Below are 12,157 nucleotides of genomic sequence, written 5' to 3'. Positions count from 1 at the left end.
CGTCTTTACATATAACACTTACTGACTGTACCCTAAAACACTGACATCTCAGTACTGGTCTGGGCATTTCATAATCAAGGTTGAAGTATGAATCTGAACTCATTTATCAATCCAGAAAATACCCAGTACGTGAAAATAGACTTCTGAAAAATATAACGACATTCACATTTTCAAACACGGAATCTTTTCTTTCCAAAGAAAAGGGAACAGATGGGTTTTTCTGCGCTCAACACTCCATTATACAGTCAAGGCCGTTTGAAATGCATTTAACCTTACTCAGAGGCTTCCTTTGAGATTCTAAAACCCTCGGATGAAGTTTATGTTAAGGGGTCATGCAGGCATTATGCAAAGCTGACACATTGTCCCTGAGCATTCTGTCTCACCTCTCCAGCCACAGATTGGATTAGAAGTATAAGACCTTTGAGTCATCGGTGATTGAATGGGCCAAAAAGTCTTTCCTGTCTGCTAATGAAAAAACATAGCTCATATACCTCTCCTAGGAACACATTTATCTCAATAGCTGTTCTCTCTTAAAAAGAGGCTAGGTTGACTCAAAGTTGTTTCTTAAATGTTTAAACCTTTTGCGGGGATGAATTTATTTGGGTTTAGTTTGTTCTAGACATGTTTTATGAGGAGAAAGTCATTTAGAGTGTAGTAAAGCAAACAGAATTGTCTTGTTTGAGGCATTAGGGACAAATCCAGTTTCTCCTTGCCTGCAGGAGGAACACACATCCCCTGATTGTATCTATTTGCATCACAAACTCTATTATACAATGACTAATAAAATGCTCATTTAACATCCAATCTAGATCTCTACTTTTTCAAAGTAAAACATTTCCTGTAAATCCCCTAGTTCTAGGTATGAACACACAATACGGTGTCTCTTGCGATTCTCGAAAACTATCGATTTTTCTCCGTTCAATCTTATTTTTAATTTGTGCACAGGCTGCAGACAGTATCAACTGAATGAATGAGACTGCGCACAGACCTAACAGACCCAGGGCTTTGGACCTGAGAGAAAATATATAGATCATTTACTAGCCTTGTCCCATACCATTGTCAACCAATACATGAACGAACACACTTAGGAATTAGCTAAAACACAAACACGACCCAAGGACCACCAGCCTAATAATTAACATCTAGATACACTACATAGACTCTGACAAATAGGCATTCAAGCCTTGTTACTGAGGTAGCAACATAGAGGGAATGGCTAACTCCCATGTTTCTACAGTACCTGGTTTGATATGGAACTTTGTTTGTGGTGATGGGAGACTTTAGCTTGTTATCTATTCTAAAAGGGCTGCTGTCGCTACGGGGTTCTTCACCCACTGAGGTTAGGAACATTGCTTTCTACTGAACTCTCCCAGCAGTAGCCTATTAGAGGACTTGCTGCCTAGCCACAGAATGGCCCCCTGACGGCCATTAGAATGATACTGACATGACGTAACCTTTTACTTCTCCACAAGGACACTGTACCGACACACACACACACACACACACACACACACACACACACACACACACACACACACACACACACACACACACACACACACACACACACACACACACACACACACACACACACACACACAGTGATGTGGCTCGACCACTAACTGTTGGATACAGCATTCAACAAACAAGAACATCCTGCCCCAGCTGATTTATTCCTGTTTACTTTGTAAGGCCTATTTGATTTAATATTATACAAGTCATATGTTGATTGAAAGGCACTGTTATCTTTCTATTTCCATCTTAATCGTGTTTTTTATCCCTATCAATCTGGTGTTGTGGCCCCTGTCTCTGTCTCTCTCTCTCTACTCTCTCTCTCTCTTTCTTTGTCTCTTTCTTTGTCTACACCCTCCCTCGCTCTCTCAATCCCATGATTGGAGATTGTAGTGTGATATGAAAGGTGTATTCATGAGTTTTGACAAGTACCAGGTGTCTAGTGTTACTTTATGGAACTGTGACCTTCTCCTTGCCATGTTAACGGCTCTGTGTCTACTTAATTGAGTTTAGAGTGGCGTATTGTGTGCTGTTTTGCTCGCTGTTGCTGGAATACCTTCCAATAGCCCCAACAAGCTGCTGATGATATGCTTAAGTGCTAATTGATTGTAATACAATTCCATAGTGATCAGGAATACTGTTTAAAACGCGTCTTTTGGCTCCATGCCACTGCCTGAGTAGCTCTCAGCCTTTTTGTTACTGAACTACACTTAGTCCAACAGCAACATACAGGTTGAGTTTAACTGATGCTGTTGCAAGACTCTCCCAAACTGATCTTTCTCTTTACCGGCTGAACTCTTCATATATGTTTCAGACTATCCCTTCTAGCGATGAAAATAATGTTTGTTTTTTTCATTAACCAGCGCCGTCAACCAGATGAAAACCGGTTATCCGTGCCAAAAAGTTATATACAATGATTTTGTATGTCATTTGTTTGTCCTTGTCCTAACCTGTGTGTGTCCCTCCTGACCTCTGAACTCGTGTATGCGTGTGTGTGTGTGTGTGTGTGTGTGTGTAGGAGCTGGAGCATCGTCTGCGGCAGCAGCACCACATAGAGCTCCAGTCTGTGAGAGAGGCTCACAGACACAGCATTGAGACGCTCAAACAGCAGTCAGAGCAGGAGCTGCAGACTCTACGCTTCGAGCTGGAGGACGAGGGCAAGGCCATGCTGGGTAAGAGCCATGCTGGGTTAGGGTCTGATGGGGAATGGTCTCCGGGTCTCACACTGGGTTAAGGGCCCAGGCAGGGAAGGGGCCACACTGGGTTGAAGCCCTAACAACGAAGGCCATGTTGAATAAGGACCTTGAGAGAGAGAGAGAAAGGCAATATGTAGTGATAGAGGACCATTCTAAGTAAATACTAGACTTGGTTGTAGCCTTTAGAAAAAGCCATTGGAAGCTAGTGTTGCTAAACACAGCCTGACACTCCTCCCTTTAGGAATCAAGGCAACGCTGGAACATTCCATCACATGTCTTATTAGAGGCAGTAGATGTACTGTGTGATGAATGTTTTAATTAGCTAGAGGCGAGCTCCCTAAGGACCCTGTCTGTCTCTATCTCTTTGGCTCCTAGCCTCTCTGCGCTCTGAGCTGAACCACCTCCATGCCTCGGCCATAGAACATCTACGGCAGACCCACCAACAGGAGACGGCTGCAGCTAAACTGGAGCTGGAGAACGTCCTGGAGAACAGCCGAACACAGGTCGGAGTCACCGGGACTTACTGGCATTCCACATATCACTTAGCTAACAGAGATAATGGAAACAATATGGATGGGCCAGCATTAGTTTGTACTACAGTATGATTGGATATTGGCCATGAACAACAGCATTGTAAAAAAATATGTTGGTATTGTAATCGCCTTAACAGCAGGCAATTTTGTATAGTTGATTAACGATGAGGTAGACATTAGCTCAATGAATGAGGATAGATAATGATATTAAAAAAGGGAGAAAGAGTAAAAAATCTAGATAATCCTTCTGTGCCTTTTATTGTGCAGACTGAAATGCTTTTGCACAAATGGCCATAGAAGAGAAATATCTCCCTTGGCAACAGCCCTCTTTTCTCTTCTCCACTCTGGCTTCTGTTGCTTGTATATTCACACATCTGAATAGCTGTGTGGCTTGTTGGATACAGCTTGAGCAAGAGTAATCAGTGGGTTGGAACCTGGGGTTCTGGCCTCCTAGAGAGAGAACAAGTGACAGCATCCCTCCCTCCCTCCCACACACACACACACACACAGACAGACAGACAGACACACACACTCCACAGAGAAAATATATTTTAAAATGTTCAATACATCATCCATTTGCTCCCGATTCCTCGACTTTCTGCAACAAATCTGGCTGCTTTATAATACTAACACATGCGCTATTCACAGAAACAAAGATCTTAACTATTGCCTATTGTACATAACCAATAGCTATGCCACACCCAGATTACAGTATGTACAGTTTACAATATGGTAATGCGCACGGGGGAAGGCTGATGTGTCTGTTAGAGAGCAGTAGGTTTACCTCCGAATAATACCAGCACTCTGAGCCGGCCCAACTCCTGTCAACTGGCTCTTCATCTCAGGCATAAATCACTCTAATTAAGTCTAATGCCCTGGGTCCTCTCTCATCGCCATGGCAGGTGCCAGATGTTCAGGGCCAGGCACACAGCTGTTTCTGAGGGGACCTACTCCTACGCTAGTCAGTCTACAGCAAGGTCACAAGGCAAATACAAGTTCTACCTGCCAAATAAAAGAAGATACGAGCCAGGGTACCTACTGCAGTGCGAGCAGGTTCACTTTCCACAGTGACACATAAATCATCTAAGCCTCTTACAGCAGACAGGCCCCTATCACAACAGAAGCAGGCTACTATGTCAGAGTTATGACAGGGTTTTATTTTGTTTTTGTTTGTCTGACGATGAGGAAAATGGCAGCGGCAGCAAAGCAGAAATGTGTTCCAGTAAGCAATTTCAATGTGTGATCCATCTCCTGTTGTAATTCGAGGATACCTGGAAAACAAAACAGGGAATATATTGAGGTCTTTTGAGGTGGGATTCTAGCTTTTGTTGACAGCATCAAATCAAATGTTATTTGTCACATGCGCCGAATACAACACCTTTCACCCTACAGTGAAATGCTTACTTACAAGCCCTTAACCAACAATGCAGTTTTAAGAAAACTGCCTACAAAAGAAGAAATAATAGTAACAAATAATTAAAGAGCAGCAGTAAAATAACAATAGTGAGGCGATATACAGGGGGTACCGGTACAGAGCCAATGTGTGGGGGCACCGGTTATTGAGGTAATTGAGGTAATATGTACATGTAGGTAGAGTTATTAAAGTGACTATGCATAGATAATAATAGAGAGTAGCAGCAGTATAAAAGAGGGGGCAATGCAAATAGTCTGGGTAGCCATTTGATTAGATGTTCATGAGTCTATGGCTTGGGGGTAGAAGCTGTTAAGAAGCCTTTTGGACCTAGACTTGTTGGTGCTCCAGTACCGCTTGCCCTGCGGTAGCAGAGAGAACAGTCTATGACTAGGGTGGCTGGAGACTTTGACCATTTTTAGGGCCTTCCTCTGACACCGCCTGGTATAGAGGTCATGGATGACAGGATGCTTGGCCCCAGTGATGTACTGGGCCATACGCACTACCTTCTGTAGTGCCTTGCGGTCGGAGGCCGAGCAGTTGCCATACCAGGTGGTGATGCAACCAGTCAGGATGCTCTCGATGGTGCAACTGTATAAACTTTTGAAGATCTGAGGAACCATGACAAACCTTTTCAGTCTCCTGAGGGGGAATAGGTTTTGTCGTGCCCTCTTCACGACTCTCTTGGTGTGCTTGGACCATGTTAGTTTCTTTGTGATGTGGACACCAAGGAACTTGACGCTCTCAACCTGCTCTACTACAGACCCGTCGATGAGAATGAAGGCGTGCTCGGTCCTCAATTTCCTGTAGTCCACAATTATCTCCTTTGTCTTGATCACGCTGAAGGAGAGGTTGTTGTCCTGGCACCACACGGCCAGGTCTCTGACCGCCTCCCTATAGGCTGTCTCGTCGTTGTCGGTGATCAGGCCTACCACTTGTGTCATCGGCAAACTTAATAATGGTGTTGGAGTCGTGCTTGGCCATGCAGTCATGGGTGAACAGGGAATACAGGAGGGGACTGAGCACGCACCCCTGAGGGGCCCCGTATTGAGGATCAGCGTGGCGGATGTGTTGTAATCTACCCTTACCACCTGGGGGCGGCCCGTCCAGGATCCAGTTGCAGAGAGAGGTGTTTAGTCCCAGGGTCCTTAGCTTAATGATGAGCTTTGAGGGCACTATGGTGTTGAACATTGAGCTAGCATTCTCACATAGGTGTTCCTTTTGTCCAGGTGTGAAAGGGCAGTGTGGAGTGCAATAGAGATTGCATCATCTGTTGGTGCAGTATGCAAATTGGAGTGGGTCTAGGATTTCTGGGATTATGATGTTGATGTGAGCCATGACCAGACTTTTAAAGCTTCATGGCTACAAACGAGAGTGCTACGGGTCAGTAGACATTTAGGCAGGATACGTTAGTGTTCTTGGGCACAGGGACTATGGTGGTCTACTTGAAACATGTTTATATTACAGACTCAGACAGGGAGAGGTTGAAAATGTCAGTGAAGACACTTGCCAGTTGATCAGCGCATGCTCGGAGTACACGTCCTGGTAATCCGTCTGGCCCTGCGGTCTTGTGAATGTTGACCTGTTTAAAGGTCTTACTCACATCGGCTGCGGAGAGCATGATCACACAGTCGTCTGGAACAGCTGATGCTCTCATGTACGTTTCAGTGTTACTTGCCTCGAAGTGAGCATGCGAAGTGAGCATGTCTGGTAAGCTCGTGTAACTGGGCAGCTCGCGGCTGTTGTTCCTTTTGCAGTCTGTAATAGTTTGCAAGCACTGCCACATCCGACGAGCGTCGGAGCTGGTGTAGTACGATTCGATCTTAGTCCTGTATTGATGCTTTGCCTGTTTGATGGTTCGTCGGAAGGCATATCGGATTTCTTATAATCTTACGGGTTAGAATCCCGCTCCTTGACAGCGGCACTTATTGATGAAGCCAGTGACTGATGAGGTGTACACCTCAATGCCATTGGAAGAATCGCGGAACATATTCCAGTCTGTGCTAACAAAACAGTTCTGTAGTTTAGCATCTGTTTCATCTGACCACTTTTTTATTGACCGAGTCATTGGTGCTTTCTGCTTTAGTTTTTGCTTGTAAGCAGGAATCAGGAGGATATAATTATGGTCAGATTTGCCAAATGGAGGGCGAGGGAGAGCTTTGTACCCGTTTCTATGTGTGGAGTAAAGGTGGTCTAGAGTTTTTCCCCTCTGGTAGCTTACTTAACATGCTGGTATAAGTTAGGTAAAACAGATTTAAGTTTCCCTGCATTCCCATTCACTAGGAGCAGCGCCTCTAGATGAGCGTTTTCCTGTTGGCTTATGGCCGTATACAGCTCATTGAGTGCGGTCTTAATGGCAACATCGGTTTGTGGTGGTAAATAGACAGCTATGAAGAATATAGATGGAAACTCTCTTGGTAGATAGTGTGGTCTACAGCTTCTCATGAGATACTCTATCTCAGGCGAGCAAAACCTCGACCACGTTTCCGAGAAAGAGATATTGATTGATTGATTTGAGGGATCATACTTAAGTTCACACAGGACACCAGATAGGAAAGACTCACCCTAGCCGCCCGGCACATAGACTATTGCAGCATAGATACTGGAGACTTGACAGAAGGGGTCGGAGGACACTGTGGCCCCATCCAATGATATGCCCGGACAGGGCCAACCAGGCAAGATATAACCCCACACCACTAGAGGGATATCAACAGACTACCAACTTACTACCCTGAGACAAAGGCTGAGTTTAGCCCACGAAGATCTCCTCCACCGCACAAGCCTGAGGGGGGCACAAAACCGGATAGGAAGATCACGTCAATGACGCACCCATCTTAGGGACTGCATGGGAGAGCGCTAATAAGCCAGTGACTCAGCCTCCGTAATGGGGTCAGAGGCAGAGAATCCCAGTGGAGAGAGGGGAGCCGGCCAGGCAGAGACAGCAAGGGTGGTTTGTCATAGGACCTACTGAAGAGATGAGTTTTCAGTAAAGACTTAAATATCGAGAACGAGTCTGTGTCTCTCACATGGATATTCAGACCATTCTATAAAAATTGAGCTCTATAGGAGAAAGCCCTGCCTCCAGCTGTTTGCTTATAAATTCTAGGGACAATAAGGCTTGAGGCTTGCGTCTTGTGACCGTAGCGTACGTGTAGGTATGTACGGCAGGACCTAATCAGAGAGATGGGTAGGAGCAAGTCCATGTAATGCTTTGTAGGTTAGCAGTAAAACCTTGAATCAGATCTAGCCTTAACAGGAAGCTAGAGGCTAGCACTAGAGTAATATGATCACATTTTTGGGTTCTAGTCAAGATTCTAGCAGCTTTATTTAACACTAATTGAAGTTTATTTAGTGCTTTATGCGGGTAGCTGGAGAGTAGAGTATTGCAGTAATTCATCATCATGCAGTGTTCAATGTGGAATGAAAGTCCAAAAAACAGGCAGAATTAACTAAATTGAACGTTTGTACATATCGAAAAGATGACCAATTTTGGTTTGTAACCCTGAAAATGTGTTCTCTCAACTCGCCAAATTGAGCCCCTTTTCAAGTGATCACTCTTTGAGAATTACTTTTCCAGACGCAAGCTGCGCATCACTTTGCACGCAACATTTTTCATTTACTAAAATGTTTTATTTTTTATTTATTTTTTACTATAAAATAAGTGTCTTGACTGTGATGAGGCCTTGGGAAATAAGAGGGTCTTGTCTGCTAAATTAACAAAATAAGGCTATGCTATTGCACCGCCATAGGCTTCTACAAGCTACTGCTGAGGTTACTGCCTTTTTGAGGATTGTGTTCCACGAGATAACATAGCCAGTTGATGTTACGGTTTGCACTTACTTTTTATTGACTGAATATATATATATTTAGCAATTAGGAATTAGGATTTGTCATCTGTAATGGTTATGGTAACTTAGGCATTGTTGCGGACTGTTGGCATAGGCCTATCGATAAATGCGCCCATATGTTTTTTGAGTGTGGGCTTGTTCTAAAATTAGATTTTTTATTCTCGTTTCGAGTCCTCAATGTCAAATGCCCATCCCTACCATGGGATGTGTACGACCTGCTTTGTGGTCTGTTCCCATCTCCTATATACTGTAACTGCCATATCCAGTCACCACAGTACACACAATACCTCGGACATCTCACACGGGATAAACAGGCTTCCTGGTGGTTTCTCAACCAAAACAGCCCCCTCGCTCCCTCTGCTTCAGACTGTCTGTGTGTTCAGTAGTCAGACATGTCAGGACACAACCCTGTCTCTCTCTCTCTGTCCCATATGACTGTTTGATTTACTAGCCGCTGAGCCATCCCTCCATCCCGGGTGGGTGGGACTCTTAATCATTTAAATGCATTATGCCTATACTAACCGTACATCGACTTATCTTTAATTATACAGATATCCTAATCACAGCAGCCAGTTGTCTCCCAGACTGTACGGCTGTTGTTGCGTTTTATGGACATGTGTTGTGGTTTTACCCAGTAAATGGTAAAGCTCTGATCTTTAGAATGAACATGTACCTTCAGCGCTTTAATCAAAGAGCCTTAGCAACACCGAGCATGTTGTTTTCCTTTGAACAGCCCCACTAGCCCAGCAGCCCTGGCAGACAGTAAAGAGATGGGGCCATCTGAAGAGAGGTACAAAGTGTTGCTCGTCCTCTTTCTGGGAGACAGAGAGTGGTTTCTAAGAAAGAACTCCCTGTGCTGAGCCGTGGAACGTTTGGCGGGGCCGCAGGGCCCGCGTTGAGCGCTGTGTTGCCTTAGCTTTAATTGTGGACCCCTGAGAGATGGACGGTGCTGGCTCGTTTAATGAGATTAGCAGGACTGGTCTGCGGTGTGGATAATTGTATTTGCTGGGGATAGTGATCGGCTGTCCCCACAGATGAAAGCTCAGCTTCTGACAGACAAATGGCTCTGAAAAATGTTTATTTTCTATACTCCCCTGGTACATCTTGTCTCTCTCTCTCTGTGTGTGTGTGTGTGTGTGTGTGTGTGTGTGTGTGTGTGTGTGTGTGTGTGTGTGTGTGTGTGTGTGTGTGTGTGTGTGTGCGCGCGCATGCGAACAAGATTATGGAGAGGTCTGTGCCATATTTCCTCATGTGTTTTGTATCTGATGTCTAATCTCCTCACACTGATTCCTCAAAAAAAAATTGTCTTTGAGACCCGTCTTAATGAAATCCCACCCCAGCTCTTTATGCTCAGTGAATCTCCAACAATTGAAGCATTGCTAATGGCTACTCATCCACAGCGAACCTATTTTTCACAGAGAAGACGGGCCGCGGCATGTTTGCAAACTGTGATAAATGCCTCTATTTTCCCAGATGAATGGGCAGATGGGAAGGTTTGGGGGAGGTGCGCTCCTGTCATCTCTAATATAGGGATCAATAGAACTGCTACAGATTTGGGATCTTAATTTGACATATATCGTCATAGCAAAATAATCCTGCAGCAACAGGATTTGAACATTTTAGTCCATAATGTTGCTTGATCAGTGGTAAGGCTATTAGCTGGCCAAAAGTAGGCTACATGAAAAGTGCAATTCTCTTCATATAAGTGTGTGTTGGTGTGGGTTTTCAGTGAATTTCTGTAAATCAAGAAGGTCATCTGCCTTCTCAGTGATCAAATGAAGCTCTGTATGTAGCTGTATTGGGAATGATTTGAATTCAAACTACAGGTACTGTATACTTGATCTCCTCATTTCTGGAGGCTGAAGGAAAGATTTTGTCTGGTCCTAGGGCTTGTGATCACCTTCCTCTGGCCTTTTGATCAGCCTGCTCTGAAACTGTAGAGCCAGACAGTCCTGTGGAAGCAGGGAGAGGAAGAGAAGAGAAGAGAGAGAGAGAGAGAGAGAGAGAGAGAGAGAGAGAGAGAGAGAGAGAGAGAGAGAGAGAGAGAGAGAGAGAGAGAGAGAGAGAGAGATGAGAGAGAGAGAGAGAGGAGAGAGAGAGAGAGAGAGAGAGAGAGAGAGAGAGAGAGAGAGAGAGAGAGAGAGGAGAGAGAGAGAGAGAGAGAGAGAGAGAGAGAGAGAGAGAGAGAGAGAGAGAGAGAGAGAGAGAGAGAGAGAGAGAGAGAGAGGAGAGAGAGAGAGAGAGAGAGAGAGGAGAGAGAGAGAGAGAGAGAGAGAGAGGAGAGAGAGAGAGAGAGAGAGAGAGAGAGAGAGAGAGAGAGCTGGGGCTCAGAGAGTAGACTTGTCTTCTAATCAGCTCCTCGCTGAGACCTGTCTATTCCCAGACCACTGTACTGTGCCCTCTACCCACCTCCATTCACAATACTGTCAAAATAACTCTCAGCCAGCCACAGTAATTACATTTTTCATATATTTTTTGTTAAAGATAAGAGATCAAATGTGGTGATTATTGGAGGTGGGAACTCCATCTACCAACTTCCCACCAGTCCCTCAGAAGAAGCTTTTAAAAACTGATATTTTGTTCCTGTGACATTTTATCCAAAGGCTTTGATGCTTCCTTTGACCTGGAAAAGTTCCACCTACAGAAGGGGCTGATTTTGAGGAGTGCTGCTCGAATGGTTCCACCATAGAATTTGCTCTCCAACAGAATTCCCATCTATGTATGGACAATGAATATTGCTATTCTATAGTGTCATCGTGACAGAGTTCGTGGTATTTACACTGGCCCTCAGGCACGTTGCAGCGTGAGTGTCCTCACTGTGAGTCTCAGTGCTGCTAATAGAGCTGTCACCACTGTCTCACTTCACAGCCCACCCACACACACACACATGGACACGCACACGCCTGCGTGCACACACATTCACATGAATGGACACACACACAAACACACACACACTTTCCTAACCAGCCACAGCCTACACAAATATAGGGTCAAGCGCCAATTACAACCTAGCTACAAACTCTCTTCTCCCACACTGATGTTTAGCCATTTAACTCTGTTCTCCACTGCTGGCAATGTCTGCCTCTAGACCTGTCCTTGTGGAAATCCACAACCCAACCATGCAGAGACATGGCAATCATGTGTGCCTCCAAGCCAAACAGGTATCCACTGGGGAGATTGGAAGGCAGCAGAAATGTCACAGTGAATTTCTGTTAAGCAGAGGATGGAGAAATTATCTTCTATGGAGGAGAGAGAGCCAGTCTCCTAAAACCTGCCCCCTGCAGTGGCCTACACATGAATAACTAGAATACTGTTATCACAATAATCTGCTGGCATGAAATTATATTTACAGGAATTCAAAGTTAATACATGCAGATTGCAGATTTGATTGCCCTCAAACCATCATGGTCACCTAATAATCCCCAGTTTACAATTGGCTCATTCATTCCCCTCCTCTCCCCTGTAACTATTCCCCAGGTCGTTGCTGCAAATGAGAACGTGTTCTCAGTCAACTTACCTGGTAAAATAACAGTAAAAAAAATAAAAAAAATAAAAAAAATTGTAATATGATTACACAAGAGCCATTAACTTTATAATTCCAGTGTTTGGCTTGACGGTATGCTGCGTGAACTGTTAGCTAGATGTCTCTTTTAGAGA

General features: G+C 44.6%; 1 protein-coding gene across 6 annotated transcripts in view; it reads left to right on the top strand.

Moving 5' to 3' along the window:
* fam184ab (family with sequence similarity 184 member Ab) overlaps positions 1–12,157 on the top strand; it is a 105,308-nt gene that overhangs the window by 79,134 nt on the left and 14,017 nt on the right. For all 6 annotated transcript variants that reach the window (XM_055872810.1, XM_055872806.1, XM_055872808.1 and 3 more), the window contains 2 exons: positions 2,531–2,684; positions 3,084–3,211. In XM_055872810.1, the coding sequence (XP_055728785.1) occupies positions 2,531–2,684; positions 3,084–3,211 (282 nt within the window). The remainder of the gene's footprint in view (positions 1–2,530; positions 2,685–3,083; positions 3,212–12,157) is intronic.

The sequence above is a fragment of the Salvelinus fontinalis genome, chromosome 20, assembly GCF_029448725.1.
Source record: "Salvelinus fontinalis isolate EN_2023a chromosome 20, ASM2944872v1, whole genome shotgun sequence".
NCBI classification, from domain to species: domain Eukaryota; kingdom Metazoa; phylum Chordata; class Actinopteri; order Salmoniformes; family Salmonidae; genus Salvelinus; species Salvelinus fontinalis.
This window is presented reverse-complemented; position numbering and strand designations above follow the sequence as displayed.